General features: G+C 46.2%; 1 protein-coding gene across 1 annotated transcript in view; it reads right to left on the bottom strand.

Moving 5' to 3' along the window:
* Ptprn2 (protein tyrosine phosphatase receptor type N2) overlaps window positions 1-19,137 on the bottom strand; it is a 722,848-nt gene that overhangs the window by 26,955 nt on the left and 676,756 nt on the right. The window contains exons 17-19 of the mRNA XM_057782319.1: window positions 16,453-16,530; window positions 1,811-1,930; window positions 845-1,011 (exon numbers count right to left, since the gene is read on the bottom strand). Of these exons, the coding sequence (XP_057638302.1) occupies window positions 845-1,011; window positions 1,811-1,930; window positions 16,453-16,530 (365 nt within the window). The remainder of the gene's footprint in view (window positions 1-844; window positions 1,012-1,810; window positions 1,931-16,452; window positions 16,531-19,137) is intronic.

The raw sequence follows: 19,137 nt of genomic DNA on the forward strand, positions 1-19,137 counted from the left end.
GCCCAAAACCTTTTTCAAAGTGTATCATCAAAAGCTTAAGCATTTGTAACATATGAACCCAGGCATGCAGGGGGTCTTGGCACCGTTACCACCTCAGCGCTGGCTTCTCAGTCGTCCTGCACTGAGAACTGCCTGCCATGTCAGCTGCTGACATAGCAGTCTGTAAAACACTGTGTGAGAGGTAGTGGGCAGGTGGCCCTCCAGTTAGCTACGTGTGGAACACAGAACTCGGCACTGACGTGGATACACAGCTATGCACTTTTAACCCTCTAGTGCTAGTGTGCCATGCAAACAGCACGCCTGCCTCACATTTTGCTTGGTTTTTACATTGTCATTGTCTCCCTGTAAGAAAGTCTAGCATTCATCTCAACAGTTCAACAAAGACACTTGGAAATGAGACAGTATTTTTTTTTCTGATGGCTGACTAACTAGAGCAACAAACAAGAAATACAGTGCATTAGAAAGACTGTCAGTTTGAGAACTGTGCTAAACACATAGATGCGTTCATGTGCTAACTAGATGTAGGCTTCTTAGGCAAGACTGTCCGTTCTAGAATCTGGCTTCTGCCTGGCTGGCAGATGAGTAGCCAAATTAGAAATTTATTGCCAAAACTTTATGGAATATAAATCTTGGGTGGGTTGCAGAATCTTATCAAATTTTGACCATACTCCCCGAGTTCTATGATGCCTGGCCCCCTCACATTTAACACCACTTAGAGATGGAAAAGAACTCATACTGAATACAGGCACTTGCTATGCCCCGAGACCTGGCCCAGTCCACATGCTCTTGGCCTGTCTCTGCATCCCCCCATCGCATTAATGTGTCAGCATGCTCTTTGTTTTACCTGCGAAAATCCAGGAGCGACCTTGTAGAGGAAGGGACTCCGTGGTCATACCAACTCAGGAAGTGGAACTGGGTCACTGTGCGAGTCTCGTTCGTTTGCAGGTTCTTCAGGTAAAAGCTCCTCACCAGGAAGTCCTGGCACCAGATGTGCTCAGAGACTAGATTGACCTGGGGGGTACAGGACAGCAAAGCGTGTGAGCCCCAGGCTATGGACCACAATGGTGCGTTTGGGGAGATGGAGGAATATGGAGAGGAGACGGACAGGTGAGGTCTGGTCTGCCCCAAGCTCCCCTCTCCACTCTGTTTTAACTGGGTCTGGTATAGATCAGGGAACATCAGACACAGTGGACACTGAGGGGAGGGCCCTACCTCTCCCCAGGTTAAAGCCTTTGGCCTGCCAGCCGTCCTTTGTTAGGGCTCCTGTCAAGCATCTAACTTGACCCCCATGGGAGCCATTTGCACCTAATTTTAATGTACAAACAACTAAAGAAGGCATTCTTAGTTCTAACTTAAACACCGCAGTTACTGCCTTCATTCTAGGATGTGCAGGAAACCCAGGAGGAGAAAACTTCCCCTCATAAAATGCTCAAACACTATAGACCCCATGTTTCTGGCAAGAAAACCCGGTAGCCACTTGAACATGGGCAGTGTTCTCTGTGAAAATGGACCTTGCTTGGATGCTTGTTATTCGGACCTGGGCCACCTTTGCATAATGGGCATTTTTGATTCCTATCAGCCTTTAGAATTATGCAGTCGTGGTATGAGATGCCTGCATCCACTCCTGAGTTCATTCTTGACTGTGCCGCAGGTAGAGCATTGGGTCTCTGTTGTCTGTAAAACACCTGGACCTCTCTGAAGTCAGATGTGCTAACAGCCCTACCTGGGGATTCCCTGGTTGGGTTGTTGATGACAACTAGAAATCCGCGCTTCTTGCCCAGGCCCCTGTGTGGGCACCCAGTCCCAGTACCTCGTAAACATGGTAGAGGTTGGAGCCTTCATCAGGCCAGTAGTGGTGGCACTGCCGGACGCCGTTCTCCGAGAGCGGTGTCAGCATGACAATGACTGCACAGCCGCTCTCCCACACCATCTGCAGGTGACACAGACCTTTAGAGACAGTCCACAATTATCCCGCTCATGGGGGCTCATTTCTTTCTCCTTGGATCCTGCACTCTGCAGCTGCTTCAACTCTGAATAAACTAGCCCCATGTTCTACAGGCTCCATGAGATATTAAAAAAAAAAAATTCAATGAGTTTCCCCCTCAACCAAGAATCTCACTCTATGGCCCCTGGCTGGCCTAGAACTCACTATATAGACCAGGCTAGCCTTGAATTCACAGAGATCCATCTGCCTCTGCTTCCTGAGTGTTGGGATTAAAGGCCTGTGTCACCATGCCCAGCAACTTTTGGTCTATAAAAGAAACTTTCTAGAACATAGCATGAAAGTGGCTCAGATAAGACACTTTTCCGTGAGCAGACTAATGGCAATTGCCACACAGTTACTGGGGAGCGGCCCTCCTATCAGAAGTGGGTTCTTAGGAATAACATGACAGAGCTTTCTCCCTCACACTGTGACACTGTTTAGATGACAATGATCCAAAACTCATTTAATAATTTACAGGAGCCACATAAAATTGCTCTAAGCCACAGCAAACACAGCTTGTTTGTCATTGAGAAAGCCTCCCCACCCCTGGTCACCATCTTTGCAGACCTTTGTGTTAAATGTTGCAGGTGATTTACAAGGTTGTTACTCAGGCGTGGCTGGTGCAGCCTTTAGTCCTCTCACTACAGTATGCTTGGACTGAAGAGGACTCTTATTTCCCTGCCCAGCTCTGTACTAACATCACAGAAATATCTACAAGCAACTGCGTTTAGGTGCAAAATTGGTATCCAAGAGAGCTTTCACTTCTTTGAAATGCAGATGTAAAAATCCGATTAAGGTCTTGTTATTTAAGGAACACACGCATCTCACACAGAAATGCTTTCTCATCACCATTCATGTTATTAAATTCATCCATTAAATTACATCTTAAAAGTCAGACGTGTGTGCAATGTTTTCTCCTTCCATATTGATTTATATTCCTGTGGGACCGAAATAGTCAATACTCTTAAGGCGTCTCCCTGTGTATCATTTATATTGGAGTTTAATGGAAACCTCCTGAAGTATTTACGAAAAAGTCCGCAAATAAGTATAAATCACACTTGAGCCCGCACACTTCTTTTTGCTTTGGTGCCAGTCCAGTAAGATGAAAATTCTGAGCGCGTTTATGCGGCATGTAAGCCTTCCAACCTGCTCCGCTGAAATCGGGGCTCCCTCCACAGAACCATTTGGAAAGTGGAGGCACTCATTGAAGCCATTACGAAAATGAGGAGAAACACAGATTTTATGAGTGTAATAAAAATACAATGATCTAGACCATAAACCATCATCTAGCGCTCTGCCTGCGCTGTTGGTGTGCTGCATTACCAAGCTCTTCATTTGCAGAGGGGTCCTCCAGGTTCTATGGGCGCCCTGATTGGCTCACACACACAGTGCTTCCTTCCAGAGAGCCTGCCTGACTCTCTGAAGATTTGGTTAAGATTAAATCCAAATGAAACTTAATTTAAACAAACAATCTCAAAGGCACCTTGGGGGATAATATTTCTTTTTAGGTCAGTGTGTATAAAGGCAAAGAGGGAATTTTCTAAATCAGATAGATTGTAGCCTGACTGGGCACTGATTTCACAAGTTGCTTTTTGGTCTGACAACCTTTCCTTAGGTCCCTTCCCAGGCGGGAAACTGGGACCCTCACAGCCTGCCTGCAGCCTTGGTCTCTGTCAACACTGTCTGCCAGTTGTAACCCCAGAATATGGCAAAAGGTTTTAATTCAGATTTTAGGTGCAGATATGCAGCGCTCTAAGATTTCAGTCAAGTCAGTTTTAATTTCTCCATATTTCTTCGTCTTGGCAGGTAATGTAATCTCTCATGGTTTTGGCACTTTTGTTTGAGTGACAGAGAATATAATATTTACGGCCTTCTTCTCATCTGTCTAACACACAATTGAGCTCTTTATGTGTGAGGCATTTGGGTGGAGACCTCAAAGGAGGAGGAATTTCCCATACAGACAGGGGTGGTGTTTTGGGGGTCAGGTGCCTACACCCCCACCAATGATTTTCTCTGCTTGCAGGCCATAGTGTATCACAATTCCCAGGCAGTGAGCAGGACTCTACCTGTTGATCAAAGCAAATCTGCTCAGATGGATTAGAAGGGAACCTTTGGTACTGGGTCCCAGGTACCGACTTCAGACGGTGGGCTATGGTTCAGGGTCCAGGGGAGAGTTTGAGGTACCCCATCTCTGGACACTTGTCCCAATTGCTGTGTCTTCCCTTGTAACCTGCCCTGAAGATATAGGATGATTTGAGCTGTTGTCCTACATCTCTGGGCCAGGGACCTAGAGTCTTCCTTTACGACTCCTTTCTGTGTCACAGACAAATGTCATCCAGTGGGACTTGGTAAGAGTAAAACCCATTAAACTGATGGCACTCTTGTGAGGCCATGATTCTTATCTATCCAGAGGTGACATGGGCCAGAACTCCCAAAGACACTCAGTCCAGGTAGTTGGCAGGGGGATTCTCTTTATGGTTGCTCAGCAACAAACAAATAGAAAGAGTCAAAGGCAGTAATTTAGGCCACTTATCTATTCTACATTAAATGCATTCTTTGGCTGTTATTTAGGTCAAACTGAATAAGTTTACTGACATGAAAACCCATTTTGGCTTAAAATTCTACTGCTCTTCTTTGTCGGTCAAACTGTGTCTTTCCCAAGAGTCACATTAGAGTCCTGATCCCTTGTGTCTGAAACCCAGTTTGGAGCCATCATCCCTGTGGAAACCCTGCCAGAGCAGAGCCATCCTACTCTCCCAGGAAGGCACCCTTACAGAAAGGGAGCAGCAGGTAGTGGCAGATATTGGCGGCCACAGGAAGACGAGTGGGGCTGCACAGAAACAGCTACAAGTCAAAGGATGCCAGGAGTCACCTGGAGTGACTCTCCCAAGCAGGACCCGCAAGCCTCAGAGATGACAGCCCCACCCATGTTTTGATACCCAACTTTTGGTCTCTAGAACTGTGGGAGGATGTTTTAGGTATTTTAATCCAACCAATCTATGCTACTTTGTCATAAGAGTCCAAACAAATGAGTGCACTCATGGGGATGTCACCCCACCATCACCCCACTGTCAAAACTGTCTCCAAATGCTGTAAAATGTCAGTCCCGTTTGAATTTCAGTTAGTCACTTAAAGCACATAGAAATAAATACTGCATCTCCTTGAAGTCATTTTAAATTATTACATATTTAACTAGCAAATAAAAATCAACACAACTGAAAACAGGCAAAGGGTCTAGATAGACACCTTCTCTAAGAAGATGTGCAAACAGTCAACAGATAGAGAAAGGTGCTTGACATCACTACTGTTCGGACAATGTGTATCAAAACCACAAGGAGAGCTGGTTAGATGGTTCAGTAAATGGCCTCCTGGGAATGGTGGTGCATGGCAGGAGCAGGTGGATCCCTGAAACTCATTGACTAGCTGGCTTAGCTGAACTGATTTCCAGATTCAAGGAAAGACCCTGTCTCAAAACATAAGGTAAGAATAAATAAACAGAAGAGGGCTCTTGGTGTTGACCTCAAGTTGCTATGTGTGCATGTGCACATACATTTCCCTACACACAGGTTTGTGCACACACACACACACACACACACACACACACACACACACACACACGTGTGCGCGCATCCAGGCACACATACTACAAGATGTTGCCTAACTCCATTTGATGGCTATCATTTAACAAATGAGATTGTGAGCATTGATGACAAACAGAAGAGGGACTTTATAGCAGTGTGTGTTGAGGATGAGGCATGAAGTAGCAGAACTATTATGAAAATCATGGCATGAGTTCCCCAAATATAAAAATGGCATACCCTATAACTGAGTCCTTCTGGTTCTGGGAGCAGGTCCCAAGGAGATGAGACAAGCAGGTTGGAAAATCTATGCTCAGTTCACAATGGCCAAGACATGGAATGGCAGTCACTCACAGTGAGTGGCTAAATAAAATGTGTAGACACAGTGCCGTGGGACACTATCAGCCCTGAAAACATGGCAGCATGGGGGATGACAACCTGCTAAATGAAACAGGTCTGGAAGAGAAGCACAAGCTCCCACAACCCCACTCGCTTGTGATGCTCAAGGGTCAAACTCAAGAGTACCAGTATCACTGTTGTGGAGCACAGTGTGAGCACTCATGTGAAGGGATGTTGTCACTGGGTGTGAACCTTCAGCTGTAAGGAGTAAATTCTGTAGATGGGGTGCTGAAAGCCCATAAGACTGTATTGTGTTCTGGGTCCTGATGAGAGGGGATCCCAAGGCATTCCTGACACACAATGAGAACTGAATAAATGGAGGTGTTAATTCATCTCATCTTACTAGTCAGCCGAAATACTGTGTATGTCTTAAATACCTACAACTAAAACAAAACAAAACAAGAAACCACTCTACCAAAGCCCCATGAGATCCAAGTAAAGCAACATCCAGCCTTTTTTCCAGACATCATCCTTGATCCTCTGGGCAGAACCCAATCCCTCTGCCCGAAGTGCTTGTGATGGACACTTTCCTTCTGTCATGGAGCTACTTATCCTTGTACCCTTTCCTAGGTCGCCATCTCCATAGAGAGGAGATTCTGGTCTTGTTGCCATTCCAACCTTAGTACAGTTAATGCTTAATTAAAATCAATGCAGTTTTTAAAAAAGGACCATTGTGGGGGTGAAGAAATGGCTCAGTGGTTTAAGAGCACTTCCTGCTTTTGCAGAGGACTCAGATTCTGTACCTAGCACCCATACAACATCTGCAACACTGTCTCAGGGGATCTGCTGACCTCTGCAGGCACTTGACATGCCCATGGTGCATACACATACGTGCAGGCAAACGCTCGTGCATATAAAATAAAAACAAATAAATCTTTGAAAAGTCAAATACTGACAGCCAAGATTTGCCTCCAGTAAATGCTCTGTTTTTTTCCAAAAGACACTGTGTGTTTATATAAAAGAGATAATTTAAAGCCATCACTACCAAAGGTCTTTGGGAGTCCTCCCAGGGGCTGCCTGAATAGATGCACAGAAAACTGGTTTTTGATTTCTTAAGATAGGCATATTTGCATGCACACAGAAGCTGTTTGTACTGGAAGACAGTTTTTGTTCCAGAGAAAATGAAGCACTTCTCAATCACGACTACGCAGCTCATGTCTGTCATGAATAACTTCTCAAAGGCTGAGCCCAGTAAGGATATCCTTAGCGGATGATGAGGGGCAACTACAGAAGCCCAAGAACAGTGATGACCCCTGAAGCTAAGTAGATCAAAGAGGGAAACAACTTGTCTGTGGCATCCTGCCACGGAGGCCTCATACCGTGCATATGTTCTCTCAGCCTCAGGCTGGCCTAAAAGACATAAGCCCCATGCCTCAGGCTCTGGGGTGCTGGGACTATAGGTATTTACCACCATACCCAGTTCTGATATCATCTTAAACTTTTAATGTGATGTGTGTGTGTGTGTGGTGTGTGTGTGTGTGTGTGTGTAATGCAAGCAAATGCCACAGAACATGTGTGTATGTCAGAGGACAACTTGTGGAAGTCAGTTCTCTGGTTCTCTGGGATTGAACTCAGGGTGTCAGGCTTGGCACCAGTGAGCCATCTTGCCATCCCTCTGACGTCTTAGTCAACAGACACATTAGTGTGGTATCCACCCACTAAGAGCTGATACATGGAGGTGATCCTAACTAGAGAAACAGCAGAAACATCGATTCAGAGCGGCACACAGAAGCGGTTGCCCTGTGGCTAATAAGCAGACTCCATGAGCACCAGACTGCTGCCTGAAGGGGAGTACGTTTTGCTTCCCCTGGTAATGTTTTGTCTAAGGAAAAGAGAAAGCATAAAATCTAGGCAGCTTGCACTTTACTGGGAATGACCAAAGAGTTTTCTTGGACAGGCAGGACAGCCCGCTTGTTCGTCAAGCAGGTTTTCCATGACTGGGGTGACCTCCATATCATTGAGGAGGGTCTTGTAAAAGCAGTTCCCACAAACTCAAGTTTCTTCTATCCAGATGTGTGCAACTGTTTTAGAAGCAGCGGTAGCCAGCTGTTTGGCATATGCATGATGTGCCTCCAGGAGCCACTTGGAATTCTGTGCCTTCACCTGCAGCCCAGTTCCTCAGGGAGAAGGCCCTCTGATAGTGCCACCATCTCCTTTATCTTCCTCCCCTCTCTGTTTTCTAAAATGAGGACCTGACATGGAGTACACCTCATCCAGGTGTGAAACTCAAGGAGAGGGGGAGAGGGAGGGACAGGGAAAGAAAAGGACAGGGAGGAAGTGGAGGGGGGAGAGGAAGAGCAAAGGGGGAGGGAAGAAAGGAGGGGTAGGAAGAAAAGAATAACGCAAAGGAAACGGGCACTACACATAACAGCCAGCCAGGGCGTTTTCAGCTGTGTTTCGGTTATTCTGATCGTCTCCTTGACACTCTGTAAAATCAGCCAGGAATGAGAAGGCTCTCAAGCGGAGATCAGGTTGGCCTGTGAGTGTATCTGTGAGGAATTTTCTTACTTGAGTTACTCGAGGTGGGAAGACCCACAGTGCAGGTGGGAGGCGCCACTCTGTGGTCTGGGAGCCGAACACCGGCACATACGTGTGTTCACTGCCCTCACTCTCAACTGCGCATGTCATGTGACCAGTTCTCTGCAGTCCCTCACTGTGGCTTCCTGCTGCGGTGGACTAGCCAAATAAGTTTTTTTTCTCCCTTAAATTGGTCTTGCCAGGGGATGGATGGATATATATATATATATATATATATATATATATATATATATATACATACATATATATATATATTTATCACATCAGAAGAAAAGAAGACAAGCTGTGATCCATAAATATACTTTAAAAAACAAACTCAGTAACTGTATCTATTTTTCCAAGTCTAAACTAAATGTTTGCATGGCCCAGGGAATGGGTGTATCATTTTTTACTGTAATGGCCACCTACTATGCTCATGAACACGTCTATGTGAAGCCCAGATTTAGATTAGGAAGTCTGTAAAGAGCTTTGATTGTTGTTGTCTTGCTTTTTTCACTTGTAAAGGGTTGTGGATGTGTGCATCCAAAATCCAGGAGATGAAACACTTGAAATTCAATGTCCTGGAAAGATACATTTTCCCACTGAACTGTCCTCATTTCTGTCTCTGTTTGCGTTCCTCGGATAATGTACTCTTCAGAAAGCCATTCTGCCCTGTTATTTCCTGTGCTCACCTCCCCCAGCTCAATACCAAGCCAGCAGAACCAGAGGGTCCCTCTCATCACCAAAACCAAGAACAGACAGGGATGGGTAACCATGACTGTTTTGTCATGATTGCCTGGAGCTAAAAGGCCCTGGGAACATGAGCCTTCTTGGAATCATGCCATGTATGTGGATCCAAAGCTTAGCTAAAGACTAATGCTGGACAAGGACAAAGCGTAAGCACCCAGGACTGTCGTGGAGGTGTAGTTCCACTGGGGTCAGTCTGAATGGCAGTCAGCTGCTGAGAGACCATCAGCCTTAACACCTAGAGACTGAAATACTTTTAATTAGTTGGCGAGGGACCATCGCTGAGGTGTGCTGGGATTGTGCCTGGAAGACTAAAGGTTTGACTCTTGGTGGCATTGGGGACAGTGAGTAGCCTGGATGGAGAAGCCTGGCATATTGGGAAGGTGGTGTTTCAGCTGATGGCCAGGAACAAACACCAGTTGGAGCTATGGGCATCTTACATACATGGTGATTAGCATTCTGTCATACCACTGCAATCCCAGGTCTCCAGTTTACCCTGATGATAGCCTGAACATTTGGGAGGACCCCCTCTCCTACCCCTTTTTATGGCTCCATCATTTTTACTTAGGTTTATATTATAACTGTAGTTTATTTTATATTATATTGGGGTTTATATTATAATGGGGTTTGTATGATATACCTGTAGCCTTCAGAGACAGGCACTCACGGTGGGCAGAGGAAGACAATGGCAATGTGCACCAAAAGTCAGTGGTCAGTAATGAGAACTTGATTGATGCTTGCATGGATGGTCCTTGCCCCATCATCTACAGACTTTCTTATTTCTCCAGGGAACATTGTATGGGCGTCTCCGTCATTGTATATTGTCCTGTACCTTTGTGGGCACCCAGCAGGTATGGGGGACCCCCTGTCTGAGGAGATTTCCCTGTGTTTGTGGAGACCCACATTCTACACCCTTCAACTCTTCATAAACATATGAAGAATGTGCCTCCCCATGCCTATGCCAAGGGACTAATCACCATCTCTTAAATGCTTGCCTCTTGGATGCCAGATGTGTTCACCAAGAATACCTGTCCTACCTCTGGGGCCTCTGTGCTCGCCAGAAACATGATAAAAACACACTTGAGAGTCACCTGGATCTGGATTTAGAATGCGCTCTGTCCTAGTCAGCTTGTGACCCTGGAAGGTCCTGCAAGGCTGCAAAGCCTCTGCTTCTATTCTCAATAGAATCAGACCCATGAGATATGGTCCACATTTGAAACTATAGTAAGATATACATAATGTACTCAGCTCAGCTCAGAGGCAGGAACACGTTCATGCTGCCAGGCAGCCATACCTACCACCCATCTCCTAAGATTCCCATCCTCCCACGCTGAAGCAGTGCCCCCACTAAATGCTGATTCTTCTCTCTGCGTGCATGTGCCACCTACGGCTCTGCTTCCTAACAGTGACTATGACCACTCTTGGTGTTTCAGGTAATGTTTCTGGAGGCTTACGCTACATCTCCATAGGGTAGTTAGAGACCAGGTTTCTGTCTGGAGTATATCGGATGTTACCTTCCTTCCTCTGTCTCTGTCCTCCCTTACATGGGAGCTCGCCTTCTACTCCCCATGGCCCAGTGGGTAAGCAGAAGGCACCCCGAACACTGAAGTCTCTTTTCTAGAGAAAGATTCTGGGACCCGTATGACCCAGCACACCGATCCTCTTTTCCAGACATTTGCCCTCTTCAAAGAGCTCTCTGGCATGGACCTGTGAGCATCACAACAGGGATATGAGGAATTATGCTACCCTAGCAATTATTTCAGAAGACCTCAATAAAACAGCACAACCTCAGAGGTCCAGACGGACACCCCTGCTTTAAAGATCCACTGGTGTGTAAACAGCCCTTCAACGGAGGGGCAGTGTCCCACATGACAGACAGGCCAGCTGGCCACCTGCCACAGTCCTCCAGGGTTAGCTCGACAGGCGTCAGTAGCATGGTATGACAGCGAAGAGTCCACACGTCGCACTGGCTCCTAAGGACCCTTTCCTCCCTTCTCCTGGGTGGTTCCCTTTCCTTCTGTGGCTTCAGAGCATGAGGCCATCCTGCCTGCTCCCAGGAATTCCCTGCTATGCTCTAGTTTTATTTGTCGGCTCTCTGAACCACCATCCCGGAAGTAGACATGGAATCCCAGACATGGCGTGAATAACATGGAGGCGAGGAAGAAGACTGGTTATCCCCTGCTTGTGACAAAACGGTCCGACTTCACAGGCTGGATTTGTTTCCTTTAAAATATTTTTATTTTTCTTGCTGGACAATGGCAGTGCACACCTTTAGTCCCAGCACTCAGGAGGCAGAGGCAGGTGGATGTCTGAGTTTGAGGCTAGCCTGGTCTACGAAGTGAGTTCCAGGGCAGTCAAGGTTATACAAAGAAACCCTGTGTTGGCAAACCAAATATATACATGTAATATATAGCCCAGGCTAGCCTTGATTGTTATTCTCCTGCCCCAGCTTCCTAAGCACTGATACTATATAGGTCTGTCATTACAAGTCTAAGGTCATTTTTATCTCAAATGTGATTTACTCTTTGAGAAAAATCCATTGTTGAATGCTTACTCTGTCTCCTGCCAAGAAAGCCTGTGGGAAAGGGTTAACATGGGACTTCTCAGGCTCTCAGGCAGTCCACCCTCTCTGCTGGGGGTTTTCAGTTATAGACCTGACTAGCTGTGGAACAAAAATATTTGAAAAGATTTGTGCCTGTCTCTCAGACATACAGACTTTAATCTTTCTGTCATTTCCCCGAACAGCAATAGTTTAACAAGTGTGTGCAGAGCATGGACACAGAGCAGGCAGGAGTGTGCGTCTGTGAGGTTGGAGCCAGCACTGTTCATAAAGTCTCAGAGGGTCGATGGTGCCCTGTGTTCAGCCAGAACCTTCAAATGTGGCACTCCTTGGAAACAGTACCTGTGCCAGCTATGGTAACACATGCCTGTTGTTCCAGCGTTTGAGAGGTGGAGGCAGGGGCATGAGGTGTTCAAGATGAAGTCACAGTGGTCAGGATGAACTGACACCATTGCCTGGGGTTTGGATCAGGAGAGGAATCTGAACAGGGGTGGGGAAGACCATGATGTGACTGAGCTGGAGGCAGATGCTGCATTTGGTGGAGAGGCCCATGCAGTCTCCCTCACTACAGCCACAAGCGTCTAGTCCTTGTGGGACTAATCTGGGCTGACAGTGAATCTTGCTGTCTTTGCCACTGGCTCACTGTGTGTAGTTACAGCAGCTGGAAGAAGGGATTGCAGCCATTGCTCCTTCCTTGGTTATTTACCGTGAGACTACTTCACCCTGGCCTTTGACATGGAAGTTTATTCATGCCTAACACGGCTAGCCTTTAAATCATGCTTTGGAGGTGCTTGGGTCAGTACCTCCCTAGAGCCAGACTTTCTTGAAGACAACCTTTATGTCTTAATAGTCTGTAACAATGTCTTTAGTTCGTTGGTCAAAAACTTGTTCCTGTTGAAGGCTAGACTTGCAACCGTGCAGAGGAGGACAGATGCCACCTTCAACCTGCGGTCTGATGTCCACAGCCTGTGCTTCACACGGAGTTTTAGCCCTAAAAATGCATTCACATTTCTGTGGAGGTTTCCTGTCCTGCGAGCAGTTTTAGAAGGCAAGCTTCCTCTGTGCGTGCTGCTTGGCCAGCAGCAAAGGTACCTGTCCTTTTGTCTTTTTATGAGCTCTCATCCGGGACTCATTGAGGATGAGCTGTGTTGGGTAGATGCGGGCACCTCAGACACACAACATGGAGGACAGCAAAAGTCGAGGATGCCAGTTGATTTACTTGGACCTTCAAGTGCCGGCAAGCTAGTGTCCCTTCTTTATGGCTGCTCCTGGATCCTAGCTACAATCCTCTAAAGTGGTATCCTTGTGATGGGTACATGTGAGAATCTGTCTGCTTACCAAGCAGGCATCATGAGAATCTCCTAGCTGTAACCCTGGCTGTAGCCCTGAAGTAGCTATGTTGAGAATCAGGCAACCTGGTGGAAGGGGTGTGGTAAGATTCTTCTGTGTGTTCATTTGTTTTGGTGTATAAACCCTCCCTAGCTTCAGCAAGCTCAAGTGTACAGACATCCTGAGGTGCAGAATCCCTTCTGATTGTGGTAGCTGTTACCACAGGGAAGGTGCCCTAAACTATATGCTCAATTCTGACTGAAGCATTTCTCAAGTGACCCTGCACTTCATCTCACTTTAAATTGTTTGTTGATAATTCCAACTTCTTTAAAATGTGCACAGTGGTGAAGCTAACCATCTCCCCCAATTACAAATGTCAGCAATACACAGGAGACAAGTTACACCCTCCGACTTATAGCCATGAACTTGGCTAAGCGATGCACTGCCTGGTTTCACAGACAGACATGGAAACCTGCACTTTCCGGTGACAGGGAAGTGGGTGCGAGCAGCTATTGCTGTACCAAGCCCTCCGAGGGTTGTGGCTGTGTTGGTGAGAGGCCCCTCACATGCAGAAAACACTTGCACCTGTCGGTGGGTGAAGCACACATACTAGTAAAGGCGGAGGAGTCAAACGCCATCTACACAGTCACTTGGGTGGGAACCCAGTAGGGTTAGGATCCTCTGGGCATTTTTTTTTTTTGTCCTGCCATCCAATTCAGAATGTTCTCTGTCTTTCTTCCTGGGTGTAGCTCTGCACAGTTGTGCAGTTAGATGGACGAGTTAATTCAAGAAGACTGTAAGTGTGGCTTCCACATGAAAAGCCTTCCCAAGATGATACGCCCAAGTTCCTTGTGATTGGACGATTTTCTTTTGGTCTGGACAACTCTTGTGCATTTAATATGGAGGGGATCTGAGTATTCTCTGAGCTGAGGGACCATGAGCTGCTCAACGGTGTCATACTTAGGAGCATCCACAGGGCGGCGCCGCAGTCCAGTTTCATTTTGCCTCTCCCGATGGCGAGAGGAAGGCAGGTAGAAGGGCAGGCAGTCACATAGCCATATTGCATGCTCAGCCTTATCCCTCCTGGCTGGTGAGTCTTGCACCCACAAAACAGGTAATAAAATGTGAGGTTCAGTGTGTGTGTGGAAACAGTCTCCTGAGCAGGTGCAGGGACCCTGACCTCTTCTTTTGCATTTTTTCTTTACATGGAGTTGGGAAAGAGGACAACAAAAGTCGAGGATGCCAGTTGATTTACTGACCTTTAGCTAATTAGTCTGTCTTTTGGGAGTTAATAAACTGTAAAATGTATCAAGGGACCCAGAGGAATTTGGTCTTGGGTTAGCATACTGTTGCAGCTCCCTTGCTTACCCAGCAGTGGGCAACGGCCTTCTGGGTCTCCTGCATCATGCCCAGCAGTGCTGCTTTCCCCTGCCTATGTTGCAGGATCCCTGTGAGCTGACACATGGCCTGAGGGTACAGCCTGCTGCTGAGGGAGCCTAGCCCTATGTCCCAGTGGGTGATCTGCCAGGAGACACCCCCAAGCACAATCTGTGACCCGCCATGCCCCCCAAACCTAATCCTATTTGGGCAAGGCACTCTGTTGACCCACCTAATTCTTTTTAAATTGATTTTTATTGAGCTCTACATTTTTCTCTGCTACCCTCTCTGCCTCTTCCCTCATCTTCAGTCCTCCTCCAAGGTCCCCAGGCTCCCAATTTTCTCAGGAGCTCTTGTCTTTTTCTACTTCCCATGTAGATGAGATCTATGTAAGTCTCTCTTAGGGTCCTCATTGTTGTCTAAGTTCTCTTGGGATTGTGATTTGTGGGCTGGTTTTCTTTGCTTTATGTTTTAAAACCACCTATGAGTGAGTACATGTGATAATTGTTTTTCTGTGTCTAGGTTACCTCACTCAATAAGTGGAAGACTTGTATGACAAGAACTTTAGATCTTTGAAGAAAGAAATTGAAGAAGACACCAGAAAATGGAAAGATCTCCCATGCTCTTGGGTAGGTAGAAATAACATAGTAAAAATGGCAATCTTGGGCTGGAGAGATGGCTCGGTGGTTAAGAGCATTGCCTGCCCAGCAACCACATGGTGGCTCACAACCATCTGTAATGAGGTCTAGTGCCCTCTTCTGGCCTGCAGACATACACACAGACAGAATATTGTATACATCATGAATTAAAAAAAAAAAAAACCTCCCAAACAAACAAACAAACAAAAAAAAATGGCAATCTTACCAAAAGCAATCTACAGATTCAATGCAATGTCCATCAAAATCCCAGCAAAATTCTTCACAGACCTCGAAAGAATGGCACTCAACTTCAAATGGAAAAGTAAAAATCCAGGATAGCCAAAACAATCTTGTACAATAAAAGAACTTCTGGAGGCATCACAATCCCTGACTTCAAACTCTACTACAGAGCTACTACTGAAAACAGCCTGGCATTGGCATAAGAACAGACAGGAGGACCAATGGAACTGAACTGAGGACCCTGATATTAATCCACACACCTTCAAACACCTGCTTTTTGACAAAGAAGCCAAAAATATCAAATGAAAAAAAACATATTTAATAAATGGTGCTGGCATAACTCGATATCAACATATAAAAGAATGAAAATAAATCTGTATCTATCACCATGCACAAAATCCAAGTCCAAATAGATCAAAGACCTCAACATAAAGCCAGCCACACTGAACTTTATAGAAGACAAAGTGGGAAGTACACTTAAACGCATTGGCACATGAGACCACTTCCTAAATATAACCCCAGCAGCACAGACACTGAGAGAAACAATTAATAAATGGGACCTCCTGAAACTGAAAAGCTCTGGAAAGCAAAGGACAATGTCAACAGGACAAAACGGCAGCCTACAGAATGGAACCCACCTAACTCTGTCCTCATCTGTGCATCTTAGAACTACTTCCCAAGTAGTTCTTGGGCAATACAGGATTGTGCTGGGTGGAGAGACCAGGACGGCCTTTAAAATAAAATTGAAAATCCTCAAAGAAGTAAACTATATTTTGAACACATTTTTTACCTTCATAAAAAATAAAACAATAGGTAAAAGGCACATTTGAAGGCAATATACTACAAATATGTATTAATTTCACTTCTTTATCTTTTATATAGCTAAAATATAATGTGGCTAAGGAATGATAATCTTTAAAACATCAAACATCTCAGATGAAGAAATAAAGGACTCATATAGCTTCCGTAATATCTAAAAAGCACTATAAACAGGGCTGAGTTGGTGTCGCTGAACCCAAATGTGCTAAGGACAACTCATTAAAATTTTACCTTTAGAAAAGAAAATTAGTGATAAAGATTCACCTGCCAGAAGTCGGCCACGGTGGCAGGAAGTGGGCCCTGGGTGGCAATGTACGCAGGGTTCCGTGGATCGTGGTCCATCTGCAGGAACAAGAGAGTGGGTGTAAGGATCAGTCACGCAGCAGAAAGACATCACGACACAGGGCAGCGCGGCTTCCACCCAGGGCTGTTCATAGACAAGGTCTGCCTGACAAGTCCCAGAGCCCTCAGATTAAGACAAACATACAAAAGCCAGGGACATCCAATTGAGCGAGTCCTTCAGCCTGGCTATCATGTTGCAGAGAAAAGTCCAGCAGAACACAGCCAACCCTTCGCTGTATGGGCAATGCTGTTCAGCACACACTGAGACTCAGCTTGGGGTCGGGGACAACTTCCACCCACTCCAAGACATACCAGAACCGGGGTTTCGTAGGGAGTGGGCAGGCCAGAGCAATGGGCATGGCCACATGCAGTGGACACGTCTGTGAGGCTTGAAGAGATGCCTGGGCAGGAGCTCATTCATGTTTAGTGTTGTGCCCATCTTGGGAGGGGCGCATGCAGCTAGCCATCTGCCCAGGGATCACTGGCCTGTTTCAGTGCGTCTGTGTCTGTCACATGTCTGTATGTATGTCCATTGTGTGTGTGACTGCCATGGCTGTATGTATATAAATGTCTATGGGTACGTGTCTGTCTGTATATGTGTTTGTGTGTGTGTGTGTGTGTGTAAGTCTGTGTGTCTGTCTGTATGCATGTTTATGCATCTGTGTGTGTGTATGTCTTCACATCTATGTTTGTGCCAGCACCTCTGTGTCTCAGTGTATGCATTCCATCTGTGTGTATAACCATATGTGCGTTCACAGGCATTTCACAGACATGGGTCAGCCTTCTAGAAGCTCATTTCCGTCTCATGTCTTCCCTGACTGTGAGAGACTGAGAACAAAGAGTGTGATTGAGGCTAGCTGGTTTGTCGGCATGCGCCTCGCTCGCTCCCATAGTGGATGGCCAGCACAACAGACCTTAATCACAGTGCTTAACTTGAAGACTGATGATGTAGGGAAAAAGGAAAATGAACACAAGAACATTGCGAGGTGCAAAGGAAAGAAAGCCAGATTCACGAGCTTCCTGCAGGGTAGTCCTTGGCCACTCTGCAAATAACAGGGACCTCAGTTACAGAGCAGTTCTGCCCCTTTGATAGGGACCCCAGAGACCAGCCCCGGGGGAGGAGACTCGGACATCGTATGGGGGTAGAATCTGGTCAAGAGAGCTACAGTAAGACCCACCCTGTCCTTGGCAAGTTTGAAGTTGGCATCCAACATTTGGACTTTTGTATTTAATTAAAGATGTAGAATGTGGGGTAAGGCTGTGGCTGAGTGGTAGAGCACTTGCCTAGCACATATAAAGCCCTGAATTCAAATAACAGCATGCGTGTGTGTGCGTGTGTGTGCACACGTGTGTGTATGTGCGCACACACGCACACACACACACACGAGGGGGCTGCATTTAAAAATAACTGTTGACAATTCATTTCTCAGCACAGCAATAAAGGTAACAAGTTTTAACCATATGCTCAGTGTGGAGGCTCAGGGAAGCGTCTCAAGCCCCGTGAGCCCAAGCACAGCTTGCAAGCACTTGCAGGGATGATGGCTGTCAGCACAGAAAGGTGCCGGACGCACCTTGTAATTACGTGAGCTATAAAGGAGGGCAGGAGCACAAAGCAGCCGGTGTGAGTAATTTCAACAGAACAGCGACGTGGTGCTGGCTGCACTGGGCAGGGGAAACGCTTTCTGTGCATCTAATTTCATGATTCATAATTAAAACTGGACCTCGTTTTGAGATTCACAGCATACACAATACAGGTAAAATTATGTTTCTCTCACTGAAAGCCCCAATTAAGATGTTTCAGCAGAAAAATGCTTAGCAAAAATGAGGAGTTTTGATTTTTCAAAATATGCATTTGCTGGGGGTGACAGCTGTTTACAGAGACCCTGTCTCTCCTGCAAACAGCCAGACAGAAGAAGGGGCGCCCCACTCCCTTCTCAGATGTGATTTCTTTTGCCCAAAACAACATAGACTATAGCACATTTAAAAATTGTGACATGTTCAAACTACCAATTAAACTGTTTTCAGAATGAGAAATATGAGATTACAAGGAAAAATACGGGCAGTGTTTCGGGAGGGCAAATGCATTCGCTTTTGTGATAGGTCTGAACTGTTATTAAAGAAAAATTCTCTAAGCCCATCAGCCTTGTTCAGACAGCAGACAGAAGTAAAGAAAGGAAGTGCCCAGTAGAAGAGGTGGTAAGCAGCGGCAGACGCAGGGCATAGAGGGGATGCACAGACCATGCTGTCTTTTCGGGAGGTGACTGTACAGGGAACTTTGCACCCACCAGTGCGGGGCAGCAGGAAGCATGCCCTGGTTTGGTTCAGTCAGAGTAGAAGCGAGGCAAATATTTAGCTAGACAGACAGAAGTTTTTCCACATCTGAGTCTTCAAGGCAGGCTAACTCTGCTTGGAGGGGGCTGATGGGTTTCTATGAACGAGACTTTTCCTAGTAGGGGAATCTGACAACAGGCCTGCCTGGTGGGCAGCTACCATAGCGTCCACTCCAGAATCCTCTACCCTTCAAGGTTAGTGTTTGCCTCTTTCCTCCACATTGCTTTCCACTTCTCCTTACAGCTCCCATCTGAACAGTGCTGTGCTTGCCTAAGC

The sequence above is a fragment of the Chionomys nivalis genome, chromosome 10, assembly GCF_950005125.1.
Source record: "Chionomys nivalis chromosome 10, mChiNiv1.1, whole genome shotgun sequence".
Taxonomy (NCBI): domain Eukaryota; kingdom Metazoa; phylum Chordata; class Mammalia; order Rodentia; family Cricetidae; genus Chionomys; species Chionomys nivalis.